The following is a 23061-nucleotide window of genomic DNA, read 5'->3' as shown; positions in this document are numbered from 1 at the left end:
AACGGGGTCCCGCCGGAGGACATGTTGGAATCAGTCCTCCTTGGAGCAGCGGGTCTGCAGTCAGGGACTCCCTCCTGGGTCAGGGCACAACCCAAGGTAACTCCTCGAGGAAGAGAGCCCTCAGCTTTTAGGTGAGTGATAAGCACATTTTGGAGCCATCACTTTAAATCTTGAGGATTCTTGAGTCGGTTGTGTAGTATTAATTCTCTTTACATCATCAAGCCTGTGGTTTATAAAGTGTTACTGGACTTCTAACTAACTTTTTACTGAAGAATAAATCTGAGTTTTAATACCTGTTGGATTTGGTTATGCGTGCATCCGTAACAGAGGTAGAGAGAACCGGGAGTGGAGTTGAGCCCAGGAAGGAGGGAAGGATGGGCAGAAGGTGTTTTAACATTTGGTTTTACGTCTCATCCTGTTTTGACTTGATTGGTAGTAAATTAAATTGATTTTGGTTTTTCCCCAAGTTGAGTCTGGTTTTTGCCCATGACCATAATTGGTAGCTGATGCCTCCCTGTTCTTGTCTCAACCTATGAGCTTTTCTTTGCATTTTCTCCTCCCCATCCCACCACAGGGGAGGAGTGAGCGAGCAGCCTTGTGGTCCTTTGTTGCCAGCTGGGCTTAAACCACAACAGACACATATCTAAAAATTTGGAGACTCTGATGAAGCCTCCTCCAGCATAACCTGATATTGATAGCCTGTTGTCATGGGTTAACACCAGCCAGCAACTAAGCACCATGCAGCAACTCGCTCATTCCTCTCCTCTCCACCCCAGGGAATGGGGAGGAGAATTGGAAAGAAAAAAAGTAAAATGCATGTGTTGAGACAAGAACAGTTTAATAATTGAAATAAAATAATAATAATAATGGTAATAATAACAACAACAAAAAGAAAAATAAAACCCAACAACAACAACAAAAAGAAAAATAAAACCCAAGAAAGACAAGTAATGCACAATGCAATTGCTCACTACTCACTGACTAATGCATAGCCAGTAACTGAGCAGTGATCAGGGCCTCATGGCCAATTCCCCCCAGTTTATATACTGAGCATGATGTCCTATGGTATGGAATGGTCCCCTTAGCTAGTTCAGGTCAGTTGTCCTTGCCATTCTCCCTCCCAGCTCCTTGTGCATCTCCTTCCTGGAAGAGGATGGGAAACTGAAAAATCCTTGACTTCGGATAAGCACTCCTTAGCAACAACTAAACATCAGTGTGTTATCAATATTATTCTCATACAAAATCCAAAATACTGCACTGTACCAGCTAGGAAGAAAATTAACTCTATCCCAGCTGAAACCAGGACAACCTTGCTACTGGCCAGCTGAGCCAACAGCAGCCTCAAGACTGTATGCCTTGGTTGGCATATGATGAGGGAGAATGTCATTTGTAATGACTGATGTTAGCATCTACCAAAATAATCTTGATGTAAGTAGAGGTCAGTAACTTCCATACTCAAATCCCTTAAGAGTATGAGTGCTCAGTGGCCACTTTTGGTAAGCAGAACTGGTGCTACAGGATGAACCAAACACTAGATTAAGGCACCCAACACCAAAGTTTGTCAAACAGAAAAGGTGTTGGCTGTGAAAATCTACTACAGCTGATTACAGGAGGCAAGACAGGAATCAAGATGTGAAGAAAGTAGAAGGCTGGAGGTTTAGCTCCAAAGAGCCCTTCCAGAATGGTAACAAAAACTGGTCAATTTTGCATGGAGTACTGACAAGAAAGGCCAGGCACCACAGAGGAAATCAGCCCAATATATTCTGGTTTGGAAGGCAGTTACAGAAGGAATGTAAATAAAGTAATTTTTTAAAAAAGGGTAAAATCAAAATTGCTAGAACCTGTAGGGGGAAAAAAAAAAAAAAACACAAAAACATCATTGTCAGAACACTGAGCCCCTACCTAACCTCATGACTTGAATGGACACCAGCAAAGTTTTCTGCAAAGCTCTTCTCAGCTTCCCTCAGGACATTCTACTGCAGCTCCCAAGCTTCATGCTCCTGTACAGCTACCTCAGTCTGCACTGTGCAGGGGGTCTTTGTTCAATCCAGCTAAAATCATCTCAGGAGGACATATGTGACACTAGGCAACTGGCCTCTAGTGGGATGCCAACTGTCCTTCCCCAATTAAGGATATGATCCTACTAGCTTCAGCAGAAAGAAGGGAGAGAGGTAAATTCCATACCCCTTTCTAATAAGAACCAAGAGAATTAGAAGTTCTGTACATTCCTTTAGGATGGTTTCAGATTCATTAAATGACTATACAGAGTGTGGCTTCTTTCTAGGAGAGTTTTCAGGGGAGCAAAAAACAGAGAGGAAATAAATGGACACAGGTTTTAAAGACAGTTCTCTAAAAAGGCAGATCAAAGTTTATACTGTGATTACTTTCTCTGAATATTTTTACCACATCCATACTTTGTCATTTTAGCTGTCATAACTAGACAATACAGTCCCTCCAAATTCCAGTGTTCATTTTATTTGAAAATGCTGGATACATGCGAATACAAGTCACTTATGTTCAAACTACTGTATCTTACTTCACTCAGATCCACAGTATTTCAAACAACAAATTAAATTGTTAGAGAGATACACAGTAGTAAAGTTGTGGCCTTCCACAATAACAAGCAGCTTCGCTAGCTTCTCATTGTCAGTGTACATGTACCAGGAATATACTATAGCAGTATAATTCACTGCTTTTTCATGTATTTTACAGTAATTTCAAAATAAAGTGCCACTTCTCCATTTTATTTATTATGCAGTAACCATCCACCTGGGAGTAAAAAGTGAAATTATGTAAGCATACCCAGGTTTCAGTTTAAATCCAGACTTTATATTGTCCCACTGTAGGTTGGGGGCAGGGGTGTGCACAAAAGAGTAAAGAAAGTGTTACAGTCAAAAACCTCAGATTTGCCATTGTCAGATCTTCCAAAAAGCACATCTTTCTAGCACAAGCTGAGAATTAATTATCTATGACAGTCCAAAAAGTCAAAATAAGAACAGGCCATATTTAATGCAGCAATGAATAAACTGACTGGGTTACCAGCAGGATGAACACAGAAAATCCATATTACCTTCCAATATCGACAGTGAAGTTCTGCTCCAGTTAATAAATAAGTACATGTACAACTTTTATCATAACAATTATCACTTGAAGTCAATGGCATTTGAATTACACATCTGCCTAACTGCCTTGCTAGACTTAAATCTAACATATTAAGTAGTATGCTCCAAAAAGCCCCAAATCTTAACAGAAATGGCAATATATTTCTTAACTCAAAAGCCTCTAGATACCCAAATCAATACAGTTAAAATATTACCTGGGTCATTATGTGAGTGAGGCACGACAAAAACTTGAAGTGGTTCACTGTCCCATTCATTTTCATTGTATGTGATATCAAATCCTTGTTTCCACACGCCACCATCTGGATTATCGAAAGGAAGAATGTCATAGACATCCAACATCTAAAAAAGAGTAAAAGGAATATAAAACATGAATTCATAAAAACAGTTCTGCTATTAAAAACCAAAGCTGTTTTCATCAGAAATAGATCAGCTTGTTCATTACACGGGGAGAGATGAAGAGTCAAGTGAATAGAAAACTGAAAAATGAGAGCAAGTTTCAAGTCGCACTAGAACACCCAAGACAGAGCTGGCAGCAAGAGGAGCATTTGGCAGGCCCTGTTCTGAGGAAACTGAAATTGATTAGATAAAAGGTAGGAATAAGAGCCTTAAGTCACAAAAATTATGACAGCTCACAATGGCGTTGGGGCAGGAGAGTAGGGAAAGGATTATACAGACTAGCACAATACACTAAATAGGGGAATGCATAAGATGAAGAGGACAAACTAAGCAAGCAGTAAGAAAGGATGACAACAAGAGAGAGATTGAAGCAAAAATCAAACTCACAAAAGGGAACTGAAAGAAACTATCAAGGAAAAATGTTCAGAACTATAGCCAACTGCTATAACAAAGCTCCTTATATATTTACTGTTGCCCAGTACACTAATTATACAAGGACAGACATATTTCACTTGTCAATGCAAATAAAAAGGTTACAGGTAAAAAAGCAAGTCTAGAATTACTTCAACAGGTTCCTATGAAATTTAGATACCACCAGATAGCTTCAAAGAGAGTCTTCTAATATGAGTTTAGACCAAAGTTACCATATCCAACTTTTCCTTTTTTTTTTTTTTTTCTTGTTAATACTCTGGTCTGCTTTTAGGAAAAAAAGGCAAACTTCATGAACATGAACCATCATCTGGATAAGCCTTTTCCTGGCCCTATAGTTCAAAAAACTTAAACCAAACTTCAGTTTAGTTCTAACCCCATATTAGAATACAATTGTACACCTGGCAAACTCTTCAACAAACACTTCATTTCCACAAAAATAGCCTACAGGAGTCATTTACCACATGAATACCACAAGAGTTAAAACTTTCTTGTGGTAAGCTGGTTTCTGTCCTGCTAGGAAACTTTAAAAAAATAAAGACATCTGAAACAAACATCTGACTAAAGAAGTTAAGGCCTTGTGATGGGCTGACCTTGGCCAGCTGCCAAACTCCCACCCAGCCGTTCTCTCCCTCCTCAACAGGACAGGGGGAGAAATAAGTTTAAAAACTCATGGGTCAACATAAAGACAGGGAGATCACTTACCAATTATCATCACAGACAAAACAGACCCAAGTTGGGGAACATTAATTTATTGCCAATTAAAATAGAGTTGAATAGTGAGAATCAAAGACAAAACTAAAACACCTTCTCCCCAACCCTCTTCAATGACATTGGTGTTCACAGGTTTGTTTCTCCACTTTTTTTTCCCCTATAGAGTGTTTTCCCCCTTCTTAAAACACACTCTCCGAGAGATGCCACCACCCTTGCTGTTGGAAGGCTTGGCTGTATCCTGCGGTGGTTCTGTTTTGGAGCTGGCTGGAACAGCTGTGTCTGGCATGGGGCAGCCCTGGCTTCTCCTCACAGACACCACCCCTGGAGCCCCCGGCTACCAACACCAGGGCACCTGCACCCAGTACATTCCACTCTCACCTCTGTGAAACACATATTTAAGAACAGTCGATAAAATATACACTCATCACACACTCTTCACAAACTTAACTTACATCTACAAAAACAATTCCCGCACCAAAATCAAAATTACATAACAACACTGAAAAAGTGGAAATTTTACACACATGATAAAACTCCACCCCTTGTCCCTTCACTTCATTACAACAACAAAAGAATCCCCACAGTAATTTCACTCTGGCAATATCCAATCCAAGTTTTGGCCATTACCACTCCCAATTACTGTCCTTATCTTTCATTCCTTGAGTCCCAGGTTGGGTGCCAAAAAGGACTGCCGTGGGTTGGCCTTGGCTGGGTTGGCCAGCCAGCCCAGGTCAACCCACCATAGGCCTGTAGCTTAAGATACAAAGAACAGTAAGTAATGTTAGATAGGAATACAAGCCACTCTCACGGCTTGTAATAAAGCAGAGCCTCAGCTGGGCCTACGATGTCCATAAACTAGATACCTATGGCCTGTATGAGATGATCTTATGTCACTGCTCCACCAGGATTGCTTCCACCTTTGGACAATATTGCTTAATAGAAAATACAGATGCAATACTTGCAGATACATGCATTCTGTATGACAGCTTGAAGAGACCAAATAATGATTATGTTGAAATTAGCCTACTACCATATTTTCTTGCTATTCTAAAATTTGATTTTGAGGAACTGTAATTTTTCTGTGAAATGCAACCTTCTGAAGAAAATTAAGTGCATACCCCATAAATTTGCCAGTTACCAACGAGTGACCTTAAGACTGAAACTCTTGTGACATTTCAACCATGAAAACATACTTGTTTAAAAAGCAACAATTCACTGAATACCCACATTCCTATGAATTTTTCTCATAGATGGAGCCTGAATTCCACAAGCAACTTTCTGCAGTCTGCAAGATACCAATTTTTACAGTTCACAGCATATGTAATTTTTTCCCTAACAACTGTTACCTTACAGTTATCTCAAACCATACTCCCATCATTATGAGCTGAAGAGCTGAAAACTGCAATTCAGGACATAGATCTTGGATTCTTAATCAACAGTTGTCTGAAATAACTGTCTCAATGACCCATCATCTAGAGAGGTTTGCTGCCTGCCAGGGACCCAGAGCCAGGATGTTGTAGAGGAACTGTTGAAGGTTGTCCAACTCGTTGACTACTACCTCTTGATGTTCTTCCCTGTGGGTACCAATGGTACTGCCAGGGGCAACCTGGGCTGCATCAAAAGTGACTACAGAGCTCTGGGGGTAGTAATCAAGGTCATGGAGGCCCAGGTGGTGTCCTGTTCAATCACGCCAATGAGGGGTAAGGGTCTGAGAAGAGGACACCATTAGTACAGGTCAATAATTAGCCTCGGAGCTAGTGCTGGCAACAGGTTTTGGGGTTCTATGGCCATGGGACCCCGTTTGCAGACCACTGTCTGCTTAGGAGAGATTAGATCCAACTCACTAAGTGGGGCAAAGGTATCTTTGCCAGGAACATGGCTGACCTGTTAAGGAGAGCTTTTAACTAGGAATTTAGAAATGCAAAAGCTCAGCTAGAACTCAATCTGGCGACTATCATAAGGGACAACAAAAAAATGTTTTTACAAATATATTAACAATACAAAGAGAGCCAAGGAGAATATCTATCCTTTACTGGATACAGAGGAGAAGATTGCCACCAGAGATGAGGAAAAGGCTGAGGTACTTAATGCCTTCTTTGCCTCAGTCTTTAATAGGGAGACCAGTTATCCTCAGGGTACTCTGCCCCCTAAGCTGGAAGGCAAGGACAAAGAGCAGAATATCCCCGCCTTAATCCAGGAGGAAATAGTTAGGGACCTACTACGCTGTCTGGACACTCACAAGTCTGTGGGACCTGATGGGATCCATTCAAGAGTACCAAGAGAGCTGGCAGAGGAGCTTGCCAAGCCACTCTCCATCATTTATCAGCTGTCCTGGTCAACAGGGGAGGTCCCAGATGACTGAAGGCTTGCCAATGTGACTCCCATTTACAAGAAGGGTCAGCGGGAGGATACAGGGAACTACAGGCCTGTCAGCCTGACCTCAGTACCAGGGAACGTTATGGAACAGTTCATCTTGAGGGCAGTCACATGGCATGTGCAGGACAACCAGGGATCAGGTCCAGCCAGCATGGGTTCATGAAAGGCAGGTGCTGCTTGACCAACCTGATCTTCTTCTATGACCAGGTGACCTGCCTAGTGGATGAGGGAAAGGCTATGGATGTTGTCTACCTGGACTTCAGCAAGGCCTTTGACACTGTCTCTCATGGCATACTCCTTGAGAAACTGGCATCTCATGGCCTGGATGGGTGCACTCTTCACTGGGTGAAAAACTTGCTGGATGGACAAGCCCAGAGGGTTGTGGTGAATGGAGTTAAATCCAGTTGGCGGCAGGTCACAAGTGGTGTTCCCCAGGGCTCAGTATTGGGGCCAGTTCTGTTTAATATCTTTACCAATGACCTGGACAAGGGGATCAAGTGCACCCTCAGTAGGTTTCCAGATGACACCAAGTTGGGAGGGAGGGAAGGTTATCTGCCCAAGGGTAGGAAGGCTCTACAGAGGGATCTGGACAAGTTGGATCTATGGGCTGAGGCCAATTGCATGAGGTTCAACAAGGCCAAGTGTCGGGTCCTGCACTTGGGTCACAACAACCCCATGCAGCGCTACAGGCTTGGGGAAGAGTGGCTGGAAAGCTGCCCGGCAGAGAAAGACCTGGGGGTGCTGGTTGACAGCTGGCTGAATATGAGCCAGCAGTGTGCCCAGGTGGCCAAGAAGGCCAACGGCATCCTGGCCTGTATCAGAAATAGCGTGGCCAGCAGGAGCGGGGAAGTGATTGTTCCCCTGTACTCAGCACTGGTGAGGCCGCACCTCGAGTACTGTGTTCAGTTTTGGGCCCCTCACTACAGGAAAGACATGGAGTTGCTGGAACGTGTCAGAGGAGGGCAACCAAGCTGGTGAGGGGCCTGGAGCACAAGTTTTATGAGGAGCGGCTGAGGGAACTGGCGCTGTTTAGTCTGGAGAAAAGGAGGCTGAGGGGAGACCTTATCGCTCTCTACAACTACCTGAAAGGAGGCTGTAGTGAGGTGGGTGCTGGTCTCTTCTGTCAGATCGCTGGAGATGGGACAAGAGGAAATGGCCTCAAGTTATGGCAGGGGAGGTTTAGGTTGGATATTAGGAAAAATTTCTTTACTGAAAGGGTTGTCAGACATTGGAACAGGCTGCCCAGGGAAGTGGTTGAGTCATCATCCCTGGAGGTATTCAAAAAGCATGTAGACGAGGCACGTCAGGACGTGGTTTAGAGGGCATGGTTGATGGTTGGACTCGATGATCTTAAAGGTCTTTTCCAACCTAAATGATTCTATGATTCTAAAGAGGGAGGGAGGTACCAGCAGCCCCGTGAAGAAGCGATGGAGAGTAGTGATGTGACATGAAAGGATTAAAAAAAGAAAATAACAATTTAAAAAAAAAAAAAAAACCACAACGAAACAGGGCTTAAGCAGAGTTACCTCCAGTGTTTTCATGTAAGCAAGGAAGTGCCTACAAGGCACAATTAGAGAAATCCCCAAAACCCTTTCTGAGAAATCAGCTTGCCAGGCAGGGTGCCTCTCTGAAGTACCCTAATGCACGCACCATGGAGAATAAACATGATGAGTTAGAGATCTGTGTGCAATTGCAGGCCTGTGATCTTGTCAGGATCATGGAGACATGGTGGGATGAGTAATGACTGTAAAGTTGCAGTGGCGGGACACAAGACCTTGAGGAAAGACAGGCCAGAAAGACAAGGAGGGAGAGCTGGCCTTTACATGAGAGAGAAGCTGGTGTGCACAGAGCTCTGCCTGCAGATGGATGAAAAGCCAACTGAGAGCTTATGGGCAAGGACTAAAAAGCAGACCAATATGGGTGACATTGTAATGGATGTTTGCTGTAGGCTGCCTGACCAGGAATAACAAGTGGATGAGGCCCTCTACAGACGGAGAGGAGCAGCCTCACACTTGCAGGACGTGGTCCTCATGGGGAACTTCAATCACCCTTATGTGCTGGACGGACAACACAGCGGGACACAAGCAAACCAAGAGGTACCTGGAGCGAATCAATGACAAATTCCTATCCCAAGTGATAGAGAAGCTAGTGAGGAGAGGTGCTCTACTGGACCTCTTACTTGCCAGCAATGAGGGGCTTGTTGGGCCTGTGGATGTCAAAGGCAGCCTTGGCTGCAGTGACCATGAGATGGTGGAATTCAGGACCCTGACAGGAGGGCAAAAAGCAAGATCACATCACTGAACTTCAGAAGAACAGACTTTGGCCATTTTGCTTGGCAGAGTCCCACAGGATAAGACCCTGGAGGGAAAAAAAGCCCAAGAAAGCTGGTTAATATTCAAGGATCACCTCATCCAAGCTCAAGAGAAGTGCATCCCAGCAAGTAGGAAGACAGACAGAAATGCCAGGAGGCCTGCACTGATGAACAAAGAGCACCTGGCAAAACTCACACACAGAAAGGAAGCACACAGAGGGTGGAAGCAGAGACAGGTGATGTGGGAGGAATACATGCCCAAGCATGCGGGAATGAGGTTAAAAAAGCCAAAGCTCAAACGGAATTGAATCTGGCCAGGAATGTCAAAGGCAACAAGAAGGGCTTCTGTAAGTACATACGTGCAAAAGGAAGACCAGGGCATGCTGCTGAATGAGACACAGGGCCTGGTGACACAGGACATGGAAAAGGCTGAGGTACTGAATATCTTCTTCACCTGAGTCTTTACTAGCAAGACCAGCCTTCATGAATCCCAGGTCCCAGAGACCAGGAGAAAAGTCTGGAGTAAGGAAGATGTGCCCTTGGTGGAAAAGGGCCAGGTCAGAGAATACTTAAACAAACTGGACATACATAAGTCCGCGGGCTCCAGTGGGATGTACCCACAAGTACTGAGGGAGGTGGCTGACATCACTGCAAGGCCACTCTCAAGAACTTTTGAATGATCATGGTGATTAGAAGTACCCAAGGACTGGAGGAAAGCAATATCATTCCTATCTTCAAGAACAGCAAGAAGGACCACGCAGGGAACTACAGGCTGGTCAGCCTCCCCTTGATCCCTGGGAAGGTGACAGAGCAGCTAATCCTGGAAATCACTTCCAGGCACATGAAGGACAAGAAAGTCAACAGGAGTAGTGAGCATGGATTCACCAAGGGCTAGTCATGCTTGACCAACTTGAAACTTCTATGATGAAATGACTGGCTTGGTAGATGAGGGGAGAGCAGTGGATATTGTCTACCTCAACTTCTGTAACACTTTCAGCACTGCCTCCTGTAACAGCCTCATAGAGAAGCTGCTGATGTATGGGGCTGGATGAGCAGACAGTGAGATGGACCAAAAATCAGCTAACAGCCAGGCCCAGAAGGTGGTGATCAGTGGCATGAAGTCTAGCTAGAGGTCAGTAACTAGGAGTGTACTCAGGGGTCACACCTGGGTCCAATCCTGTTTAACATCTTCATTAATCATTTGGATGATGGGGCAGAGTACACCCTCAGCAAATTTGTAGACAACACCAAACTGGGAGGAGTGGCTGATACACCACAGGGTCATGCTACCGTCCATAGGAATCTTGAAAGGCTGGAGAAGTGGGCCACCAGGAACCTCATGCAGTTCAACAAGGGGAAGTGCAAAGTCCTGCACCTGGGGAGGAACAACCCTAGGCACCAGTATATGCTGGGGGCTGCCCAGCTGGAAACCAGCTTGGCAGAAAATGACCTGGACATCCTGGTGGACACCAGACTGAATGTGAGATAGCAATGTGCCTTTGCAGCAAAGAAGGCCAATGGCATCCTGGGCTGCATTAAGGAGGCATGTTGCCAGCAGGTCAGGCGACATGATTCTTCCCCTCTGCTCAGCACTGGTGAGGCCACACCTGGAGTACTGTGTCCATTTCCAAGCACCACAGTACAAGAAAGACATGGACACACTAGAGAGAGTCCAGCAAAGGGCCACTAAGATGATGAAGGGACTGGAGCAGCTCTCCTATGAGGAACAGCCGAGAGAGCTGGAACTCTTTACCCTAGAGAAGGCTTGGGAGGATCTTATTAATGTGTACAAATACCTGAAGGAGGACTACAGAGAAGGAGGAGCCAGGTTCTTTTCAGTGGTGCCCAGTCACAAGACAAGAGGCAATGGGCACAAACTAAAACACAGGAAGTTCTTCCTGAACATCAGGAAACACTTTTTCCTTGTGAGGGCGACTGAGCACTTGCACTTGCAGATTGCCCAGAGAGGTTGTACAATCTCCATCCTTAGAGATACTCAAAAACCATCTGGACATGGTCCTGGGCAACTGGCTGTAGCTGACCCTGATGGAACAGGGCGTTGGACAAGATGACCTCCAGAGGACCCTCCCAACCTCAACCACGTGGTCATTCTACTATCCAAATGTTAATCAGAAGCAGTTAAAAAAACGCCAGGAAAAAAATTAGGACTCAAAAACTTCCACTGGAATAAACTGAAGTCAGATCAGGCTGAAATCACTGCACTTATGCCAAGATACCCAGAAGACAGATGTTAAGTTATTTTTACCTTTCATATAACACCATCCTCAGTAAGAATTGTGCAAAGGACTAATTACAAATTGTATCATCTCTTGAACAGGTTACATGACTACAAGTGAACAATAAGTTACAAGTATGTAGTCAGTAAGAAGCAAAAAAGGTTAAAGACAGGTATCTCCTGGACATATTTTAATTTCATTTCTGAGTATAAAATTCTGATATAGTAAGCAAGGACTTTGTAAAAACAGTATACAAATAGAAATTCAAAAAGGATGATGACTGTTTTCATTATGGCTGCTTCAGAAGACAGTCATGTAGTTATAAGCTTTTCAATTCAAACATTTGAAAACTTACCAGTTGTCTTTTTTTCCTGTATGGGCTTATTCTTTCTCTATACTGAGGAACTCAAACTGCTGAAGTTATGCAAGTCTTAGGCAAACATCACAACATTTAGCCCAGTGAACAGTAAACTACTGCACAGAAGAAATAAAAACATAGCTCATGCCTCTTCGGGCCACCTTTTTAAAGAGTGATTGATGCCTCATTTTTAAAAGGAGCAACATTACTAAGAACAATGTTAGATGCTTCAGTAGTTGAAAGGGACAAGAGAGGAGACACTTCACCGGATTAGTTAAAAGACCTTCCAGCTCAGCAGGATGGCTATTGAGAGTTCTGTCTTTGAGCACAAATTCCAGATACTTCTTTAACTACTGACCTAAAAAAGCATCAGGTCATAACCACATTTAATCCAGAGTTCTTAATTTTGTTAGTTTTATTACCCAGCTCCATTTTTAACTTTTGAAAAAAAGTACGTATTAGTCTTCTATTTAATTTGAATTACATCAATTCTCAATTCAGTGTTATTTTCAGTGGCCATTTCTATCACAATCTCCTACCTACTTACAAACACCATAAATAATAAAGTATATAATTTCTTCATTTACAATTCCTCCATGAAAAAAATCCTTTAGCTATCCTACCCAAGAATCTTTTGGGTCTCACATTATTGGTAACTTGGTTTGTCCAATTTATGCAAAGAAAGTACATCTCTGAGTAGCAAGTCCTGGTAATATTTCTCACTGAAATATCACAAAGGTTTTTAATCCATATTTGAATGCATTCTTATAATGGTTTCTCCATCATTGGAGTCTATAATGAACTCCCATAATTTATTCAGTGAAGCCTCTTTTGCTTTCATTCTCTAAAGTGATTTTTATCCAAACACTATGTCTCACCTATATTAGCTCTTACTTCTTTCTAGTCTCTTTTTTTTTTATACATCCCGTTAAAACACAAACATGGAAAAAGTAAGGTCCAAATCTGTGGATTTAAGTTAACATTTATGAACAGCAGGTAATTAACACTAACAAGCTGGTACAGAAATTAAAATATAGTTTAAAAAAACAATGCTCCAAATAATCTACTCAGAATTTCTCAGTCTTTATAAAAAAATCTAGAAGAAAATAAATTAACTTGCAGAATACATCAGGCTTGGCAAAGTATTAAATAGTAAAACCGTATTCAAATACGGTAAATTAGATCAGCTCATTAATGTGGTGTTACAGGAATTCTGCTACAGTCAAGGTCTTAGATTCCACAACTGAAATGCAGGTCAGACTCACAGGATGAGAAACTGTATACAGAAGCAGTATTAAAGTGACTTAACGATGATGGTGGATAACCTGCTGAGTACAAGGTACTAATGCAATGACACAAAGAACATTAGAGCCCTCCCTCCCTGTGCAAGGCAAGGAAAGAAAGTGTGAGTTGGGGAACAGTATTAAGAATATTCCCTGCTATATTTGTTACTTAAGTAAATGCATATAACCTTAGAAGTAAAGAAAATTAACAAAAAGCAGTTTAGCTATTACAGCCTACCATTAGGTAGGTAGCTACATTAGCTGATAGCAGGTACATGTTCTGGTGTTCTGCAAATGTGAAGCAAAACATGAGAACAGTTTAAGCAAACATGTTTTACTTTCCATTCATAACAGGTTAACACATCCAAGAATTTAAGCCAACCCCTTTTACCTTAAAATTCACAATTCAAATTTACTAGAACTTATTTCCAATGCACCTAAAAAAGCACATCACTTAATATGGTAACAGACTGTACGAGGAATAACCTGTTAACAATCCAGTAACTTGGAAACATGTAATCATAGGTCCACATGCCTTACTGTCCTGCACAGAAGTCTTAATGTATATTAGAAACAAGAACAGTCAGATATTGCCTTTAAAAAACCCCTACTTTCTCTGTAAAAGACATATTAAGGCGGTGCCTATCCCAGAAGAGCTTAAAGGCATTATGAATGATACATCAGAGGTTACAATTGTTCTAATATGTGTACTTATTCATCTTAAATCCACTGTCTTTCTCCTGCAATAGAAATTCTCATTCTAGAAGTGAAAGTAAGCTGGACTTCAAAATTTAATCTTTGCCTTAGAGTACTATGAATATTTATAGTACTCCCGCAAGACTCCCAAAAACAGTACAGATCACAAACTTCACACAGTATTCTCAGTGCTCCTGAAACACTCCATTAAAACTGAATATATAAGAGTCCATGAACTCACAAGCATCACCAGAAAGCAAAATAAATTCAACTTGAAGTGTTTGACTTTAAAAAACTTCAGCCTCCCCAGTTCATGCCAACCAGTCAACATGGTATATGTTCCTCCTTTCTGATCAAAGTGCCTATACAAACCAGAGACACACAAGAATGCTGAAGTACAGAAATGGCATTCCAAAGGGAACACAGTGCCTGAGATTTTTTTTAAATTACTAGTTCGTGAACATTCTTTACCTCCCCATCAAGACCCATCTACACATACATCCCCAAAGTGCAAAACCTCTTTAAATCAAGACTATCCACTGTTTCCAGTTTATTTGTCATCAATTTTAGAATCTAGGAAAACTGAAAGAGACTCAAATCCTTTCCAAAGAACTTCTGATAGTACTCGACAATAATCTGAGAATAATCACTGGGTTTTCTTCAGGGTTTTTTTTAAGAACTTCTAAGCCTTCTGAAATGTTGGCTCTTCATAATCACTATTCAATTTCTAGGCAGTTTAAAAAAGGTAGAAAGGAACAGTTTCATAACATCTGTTAAACACAACAGTCACTTTAACAATTCTGTTATGTCTTAGATTAGGATCTTAGTACCAAGTTTTTACCAGTGATTAGACAGTTTCAGAATTAAAAGGTAATGACAGCTAGGACTCCAGCAGAATAAGAGAAAAAGACATACTGCTTACCTGTACACCTGAACCATGAGTTCCACTTTTTGAAGCAAACAAACAATCCTCAGAATCAACTGCAAGCAAAACTGAAGCAGAAGGAAAGAGCTCAGAGACAGATCCTTGACTGAAGTTTATAGCCTCTGGATTTTTTTGACCATCCTTTACTGATTCACTCAGATTGATCACAGAATCTCGTATGTTTGAAATAATCTCATTATTTTCTGCCAACAGGCGTTCTAAGTGATCTATTTTTTCTTGCAGTATTGAAAGCTGGCCCTGTAAAAAAAAAAAAAAAGTAAAGTTTAATTATTTCCCAGACCAATTCTTGACAGAATTTAAAACAAAAACAAACAAACAAAAAAATCAATTTCACAATAGTTTATGGTGACACAAAAAAAAGCAAATAAATCTTTTTTCTATATTTTATGTAAAGACAGAGTAATAAGAAATTTAACCAACATATGAAATGTTCTCCTTTCAGAATAAGGGAAAAGAGCAAAAGTTACATTTTCCACTATGAATTTGAATTTGCAGCACAAGATTTAATCAGTGATACAAAGATATTCTTAAAAGGTCACACTGTTTCAAGTACCAATTATTCCAACTTTAACTTTTTTGATCCCTTTCATAGATTTTGTCTTTCATAGGTTTTTCATAGATCTTTTCATTTATCATCCTATCAGAACATCAAGGAGAAAGCCATGTTTTAGAAGGCACTCACATCATGATGAGATTAACAGGATGTATACATTTTAGGTTTTTCCTGTACATGTAAAATAGTATCTCAATAAATACTAAGTTTCTTATTTTCAGTGAAATTTAGAGATAAATGAATAAAAGCACTTAATGGGTGTAGAAGATCCCTTAACATCCTGATTATAGCAATAATCTGTATAATTGGACCATGACAAACATCAAAATAATCCTGTAAAAGACAGCTCAAACTGATAGCACTTTCAGTCAGAAGGTCATATTCAGTGGCCAAACAACAGGATTCTGTAGATAGTTCTAGTGTGCACCGCAAGAGGAAGGATATAGAATAACATCAGTGTGAATTGAAAGAAGTCAATCTATCTCCCAAAGCAACACGGAAGGAGAGACAGATACCACAAACCAATTTCATAGCATCTAATCACTGCATTGTTGGAATACAGGAGGAAGCATAGCAGAACAATATACCTGGAAATGCTACTGCCCTCTCATGTACTAACCACTCCTTCCAAATGATTTGAGGTATGCTTTTTCTCAGGAATGAGTGTGCTAGCTTTTACAGAATCACAAAAGGCCAGATTATTTGACATGGTCTTAGGGATATTTCATTTTAACAGTAATTTCTTTCTTTTCTCAGACTGACTTCAACCTAACAATAATAAGAGAAGATAAAGAACAAAAAGCTAGTCACTTCCTAGTATTAAAGTTGTGGTCAGACCCCAAAATATACAATGTATGATTAAGTTTGTTTTCAAGAAGCTGTCATTACAACAAAATCCTCTGCAGATTCAGGCATGTACATTTCACCCATTACATTCAATACAAATAACATTGATCCAGTAGACACCTACTCTGTGACCTATGATTTTTATGACAGGCATAACTTTTTCCTAGCACCAATGCCTTATTTTCTAAGTAATATAGAGTAATATTAGAAACAACATCTGTACATGACATTTTTCTCCCATTTGACAGTAATTCACTAGAGGTCTTTGCATTTTCCTTTTAAGGGACAAATTGCTTTCCTCAAATGCCAAGTTAATTCCAACTTCTGTAGCTAAACGGTAGTTCTCAAAGGGTTAAGCCTGCTTTCTAAACTGTGATGAGCACTTTCTTTTAAATTCTGTTCACTTTGAGAAGTCTGCAGGAATAAAAACCCCATCCCTTATCAAGAGATATCAATCAGCCTCTTGGGTTCTATTAAATCATCATTCCTGTAATTCTATCTTTATGGAAGTTCTTTGTAATTCTGCAGAAGATACATTTTAGGGTTTTTTTTTAACCTGTTGGTAAGTTTTTCCCCCTCATTTTTTGGGCTGTGTAAAGTGCTGGCCCACTGCTTTGTTTTTTTTTCTTAGATTGATACATCCTGAAAACAATAACAGGTTTTAAAATGCAACACAGGCAGTTATTGCTTCCCAAAAGACAAAAATATATTTTGACATCAGATCCAGATAAGCTAATTGAGATATAGGGCCAACACCCTAGAATCTCAAAAGTTTAAAGACAAATACTAAAAACTTATAAAATAGATGAACTGAAAACAACAGGAAATCAATATGCAGATGATGGGACAATGCAAAGAAAAAAACCAACCACTGTAGTCCCATGCCCCCTGGTGGCACAGAAGAAACAACCAGACTCAAATCTTTCCAATGCTATATTAAAAAAAGTGTGTACATATTTCTGTGTAAAACTAGTAATCTCCCTTTCAACATCAAAGAAAAAAAAAGGTTTCTACTCAGAAAACTAATAGCTTATTATCCACTCTAAAAATAATATATATATAAAATAATACTGATTGGGGCTTTACAGGCTGCCCACCATAGGCTCTGGTATTTAGGTTCCCAAGAAGCTGAAGTATAGCTGCCATCTATACAGATTATTACGTGCTTCACTGCACATGACTATAGTTCACCAAAGTTACCAAGCGTGTAAGCAGCTAAAACGCTGTTTACACCTATCCCACCAGTATATAGGCTGCCTCTAGAACTGTAAAATCAGACAATGCTTAAACTTTGGATTCTCAATTCACGTATGTTCTAGAAACATTTTACCTCTTACTACAAGGAAAGAGTTTTATATTGCTTAGCAATAGCCTGTCAACTACCTGGTCATAGATTACACCACCAATCTGCCTTATGTCATTTAGCCAATTATAGTCTCTCCAGCACTGGCCAATAACAGACACAGAAAAAAAAAAAAAACCAACAACATTAAAAAACCCACCAAATACGTGTTTAGACTAATCCTTCTGCTGGCATATACTGCCAAATTCCAGCAGTCAGATATAAACTTCCAATTTGGAGGTAATTTCATCTAAGATGGACTTTTCATTTAACTTGTGATACTCTAAACCTTCAAATATCTACAATAATAAATAGTAAAATGGTAGAATTGTTATGTGACAAAACACTTTTCTTTGTAAACTAAGTTCCCTGCTTCCTGTGACATGAGAAACAGTACTTTGTTCCCTGATGATGTTCAAACAACAATTATATATGTTGCTATGTAATTCCAGCAATAATTCATTTTTAAGCTGGAGGGTTCAAGCCTACCTAGGACTCTGAAGAACAGTGACTTTGTGAAGCCTGTTAAAGTATGTTATTTTAACTTTGGAGGTAGATATTCTCTTATCTGGAGAAAGATACACTTAAAAAGACCTCCCATTGTGGAACCTAACAGAAGACATTAACAAAGACAACCCTGCTTTCTTTTCTGAACACTATGAGATGCATCACGCCTGTCTTCTAAAGCATTTAAACATGCCATGTACCAACTCAACTTGAATGCAAAACATGAAGAAAAAAGCTACAGTTAAGAACATGTAACTATGACCTCATGCAGTATCAAAGTTAGAACTGACAGGCAATCAAATCTTTTGAGATTTTAAAAATATTTTCAATTTCTTTTGTGAAATGCATCAGCCATGAGTGTTAACTTTAAGAAACAACAGTGTCACAAACTAGAAGTGGATCCCAGTTTTATGCAGTATGAAAATAGTTAAAGTCAGGAATCCATTCTCAAGTCAAAAATTTCACATGGATCTACATTATGCAAAAGCTAGGTCATTTTCATTGCACATTCACCTTTTCTCCTCACTCATTTTAAATAGATAGGAGCAGACAATGCCTAGAACATAGTATTCAATAGTTAATTTTTTTTTAAATACGAGCTAAACATGGAAAATATTGCAACTCTTCAAGACAATAAAATTAACACATGAAAATAAATGAAATTCAGTTTCAATATTTTTAGAGGAAGGCAACCAACTTACACTGCCAAACTTCAAATGTCAACGCCAAGCAGTACAAAACAGTGAAGTACTCTAAAACTGTTTCATCTTATTGATTGCTAGTAGCAGATGTTGATTTACTAGTAAAACAGATTAGAAGCATGTTACAGGGGGCATTAAATAGGTCTAATTAAAAAATAAAACACACAGGTCCTCTCCATTACTAAAGAAGTACTCTTAAGAGTATTTTGTTTTAAAACAAGTTTGAAAATTTTCCCACACATTTGGGGGTGGGAATTTTTTGTTATGTTTTGGGGTTTTTTATCTGAGTAGAGATGCTCCAATTTCACCTTAACCAATTCTGCCTGAAATTTTGTAATCTATATGGCTTTGTAGATACTGGATAGTAAAATTTGGCTAGCTGCACAATTGATAAACATCAGCAGACCTCCCCCTGACTTTACAGCATCAAGTCTTCTCAGAAAAGAAGCAATCCTGACTTTGAGCCCTGCCTAACTACACAGAAAATTGGAAGTAGGCTGTCTGAGTCAGTATGTCTTACTCCAAGTGAACATCATTAAAGTATGTTCTGTTAATCTACATACTTGTTTTAACATAAGGAATAGCAACGTAAAGTTATGTGAATCACCTGGCCTATACAACCAGTTAACAAGTTTATAACAACTTCAGTGTAAACTTCTTTTTTTCATTTCTCTCTGCCTTTATATATTGATAAGATTGTGCAAATAAAGATTTTATTTAAAAGCGAGAAAGGCATCCCTGCTGTTATTCCACAGCAAAGCTACTATTTCTACAAGAAGTGCAAACAAAGTACCAACAAATCCAACTGTACCAAAAGTAGGTACAGCTGCATGGTAGAAGAATGGCATCACATAAGCAGCTCGTCTATTCACCATCCCCATGCTTACATAGGGTTGGACTTAACCAACAAAATCTTCCCATGTGAGGACAGCACAGATGAGCACACCCTCCTCCCATTTGGAACAAAAACTGTCCATACCTGCTAGCTGCACTGAGCAATGTGCCACTACCACCACATGAACCAGCTACATAACAGTTCCTTATGCTTCAGTCAGACTGAACCTTTCAGCAGTTTTCATGGCCCAAATACTCCAAAGCAGTCTGCTTTCCCACTGCCCTCTGCTTGTCCTTCTCTGTTTGCTTCTGACACCAGTCTGATCGGTAGCAAGGACTCTCTCTAGAAAGGAGCATACTGCAATCCAGCACAAGGAGGGATGTTCAGTAACACAATGAAAGATCAAGCTACTTTATTCTGGGGAAGTGGAGAACGGACAGTTTCTCCTATCTAAGCATTGTACATTGCAGAAAGGATATTAGTTGCAACTGTCATTTCCTCAGTGAATGTTCACTCCTTCTCTAAATGCAGTCGCTTTCAACAGGCCCCTAGGAACCATTTCATGCGGAAAAAGACAGCTAGCTCAAATAATTGAAGTGGCAGTATGGTGGCCCATAGATGAGGAAATCTCATGGAAAACAGGCAGGCAGAAGAGAAATCCACATGAGACACTTCTGAGGTTAGGTCAGCTAGAACATGATTATTTGTACCCAGACTCAGCCAGCAACCACCAACTGCTTGGTGCAAAACCAGTCAGAGCCCATTCTTCTTCTCACCCACATGAACAAGCAGGAGACAACAAAGTAGCTGGCACTGTCTTGCATAAGAGGCTCTGGTGTACCAATGAGGTGTGGTGAAGAAAGAGTACTGCAACAAAGAGTGTTCTCCAGGGGATGTGGAATTCAAGTCAAGATCATTGCCTATACAGATTTACTGCAGTAAGCAGTGAGGAAACTGGACTCAAAGTCTCATTTTCTGGCTGCACTGAATAGCAGTCATCTTAATAATTTTCTGCACTAGCCTTGTCAATAACTATTTCCAGGTATATCTTCACAAATCATGTACTAACTTCACTAAAATCTTGACATAAACATCTGATCAGATGCCAGCATACCAAGATGGTAAGACCAGAAAGCATTCTCTGTTCACTGTTAAGAGCACTGTAGAGTGAACAGAACATATTAAATGTAGAATTAAATCGACACCTCCTGTACAGAAAAAGCAAGCAGGTAGAAGTTAAAAATGCAACCTGATGTAGCATCAAAGCTTAATATTCAAACACACTGTTTCAGCATATATTCATACTGCAAGGTAGGACATAGAACAAAACAAAACAAAACAAAACCCAAATATACAACACATTGGTCAAAAGGACAAGTCAACATTTAAAGCCTTTATTAACCTGGGCACAAGGCTTATGTGCATCTGTGATGATGAAAATTACGTAAGTAACCTTGTTAATAATTTCCTGCCTTTAAAGTACCATTCAAAAGAAGCTCACTTTACAAAGACAGTGGAATTCTTCTGAATTAACTGATCTGCAAAAGTCTGTTCTCTCAAAAAATTAGAAAGTTCTATTCCAAAGATGCAGAAGCCTGACAAATAGATTCTAAGAAGCTATGGACTTCCATGTTCTCTTTTACCAGAGGCAGCAATAACAGGAGTGTTTAATGTGCTATTACCCTAGACTTAAGTTTCATGTAATTTATGGAGAAGGCATGCTGTTAGGGACTAATTTGACACCATCATCAGTGATCTGAAGGCAAGGAGAGAAAGGAAAGGGAGATGGAGACAAATCTAGAAATATTCCCTGTTTAAAGTCAATTAATCTGAAAAATGTTCACTACTACTATGGCTGATATGTTTCAGGTTCATTTCCTTTTTGATTCCCCTCCCTGCCCTATACTGAATCTTTATTTAAATGGCTAGCAGTACAAAACTGAAGCACAGCTTACATGGCATTGAGTAGAGGCATTTTAATAATGTTTGGTTTTATTTGAAAAAGTCAAAATTTAAAATAACAAAACCATGTGTCAGACAAAGAAAAGGTCAAGTAAAAGCAAACTAGGAAACTTCCTCTCTCCATTTAGTTTATATAGTTTAAGTTAGGCATTGACTCTAGGTAGCAGAAGGAAGGGCTTATTTATAGGCTGTGTTACTACTTTTCTGAAACATATATTTCACTCAACATTTTGCACTAGATTTACAGACTGTAATTGAACAAGGCTATTAGCTGCTGCTTAGCCAAAACTTTACACAAAATGTGCAAGCAAAGACAAATACACTCTATGAACATTAGGAAGTACAAAGAATTGTTACTGACCTGTAACTATGTTCACAAAGACAGCCCCTCCTCCTTTACAAAGTACTAGAAGCTCAGCAGAAGAAATCCTAAATTTTCATTATCTCTAGACTCAAGATCATTCCCATGACACTCAAAGGCTTTTAAATTGTGACCTTCCTAAGTGTTGTTAATAGGGATTTGTTTGTTTTTTAAATAACTCAATAGTTTCAAATCCAGGAAGATGATGATTCTTTCTGTGGATTTCTTCACTCAACTTTCAATTTTCTCTGAAGTGACACTCACAAGAACGCTACTAAAAGTCACTGTGCCCACAGTTTTTCAGTGCTCAGAAGTCAGAAAATGACAACTTCAAAATTACGTACAATCTTAATTGCCACTATTCACATTTTAGACTAAAACAAACATTTCCTAAATACTTGATCATGCTGCTTCCAATACTTCTGCATACAGAAGTTCTGTTCCTTGTTACACAACATAGGTCTGAAAGCTCCCAAATGAGCTTATAAAAATACACCCATTACTAAGAACATGCAGCAACAAAACATGTGTATTTATAGTCCATGTAAACCACTGAAACCAGCCACTTGACTACAGCAAGGCACCTAGCAAAACTCTAGCTGGAAAAGGTGTTTATAGTGTGTCAGCAGCTATTTCAAAACAGGAAGAGTACAGACTCGGCGACACCGGAGGGAGCCAAGGTTTGCACTGCACGGGACTGGGGCATGAGCTGATACGCTGCAGTTACAGCCAACTAATGGAGACTCAGGGCTGACTGAAGGTAGTGCTTCCTTAGAGCAGGGGAAGTACTGCCTCAGCAGTACTCCAGAGTAAAGTTCACAAGGCGCCCTTGTTCAACACACAGATTCAGAGAACTGCTGGTGTTTCTGCCATGTATTTCATCCTAATTTCCTATTACTGCTCCACCCTACCATGATTCATATTTTGGCCAGGTGGTACTACTATCAAATTATTGGCAAGCTCTGATGAAATAACACTCCATACTGCAACAATCACCGCCTGCACCATTTGTGCAGAAGTATTTGGTTAGATGTAGATGCCCTGAAAGCATGAATCCAGTAAAGAAGCATTAGCAGTACCACCAAC

The 23061-nt window shown here is 40.2% G+C and overlaps 1 protein-coding gene across 1 annotated transcript in view; it reads right to left on the bottom strand.

Annotated features, from left to right (window-relative positions):
• The window catches only part of MAN2A1 (mannosidase, alpha, class 2A, member 1), a 116154-nt gene extending 100024 nt beyond the window's left edge, over positions 1–16130 (bottom strand). Inside the window, exons 1-3 of the mRNA XM_010563464.1 lie at positions 16041–16130; positions 14845–15105; positions 3317–3461 (exon numbers count right to left, since the gene is read on the bottom strand). Coding sequence (XP_010561766.1) covers positions 3317–3461; positions 14845–15105; positions 16041–16130 — 496 coding nt within the window. The remainder of the gene's footprint in view (positions 1–3316; positions 3462–14844; positions 15106–16040) is intronic.
• Positions 16131–23061: the final 6931 nt, after the last annotated feature.

Source organism: Haliaeetus leucocephalus, unplaced genomic scaffold (assembly GCF_000737465.1).
Source record: "Haliaeetus leucocephalus isolate CR32 unplaced genomic scaffold, Haliaeetus_leucocephalus-4.0 Scaffold167, whole genome shotgun sequence".
Taxonomy (NCBI): Eukaryota; Metazoa; Chordata; class Aves; order Accipitriformes; family Accipitridae; genus Haliaeetus; species Haliaeetus leucocephalus.
The sequence above is the reverse complement of the archived record's forward strand: the minus strand, read 5'-3'. Positions and strand labels throughout refer to the sequence as shown.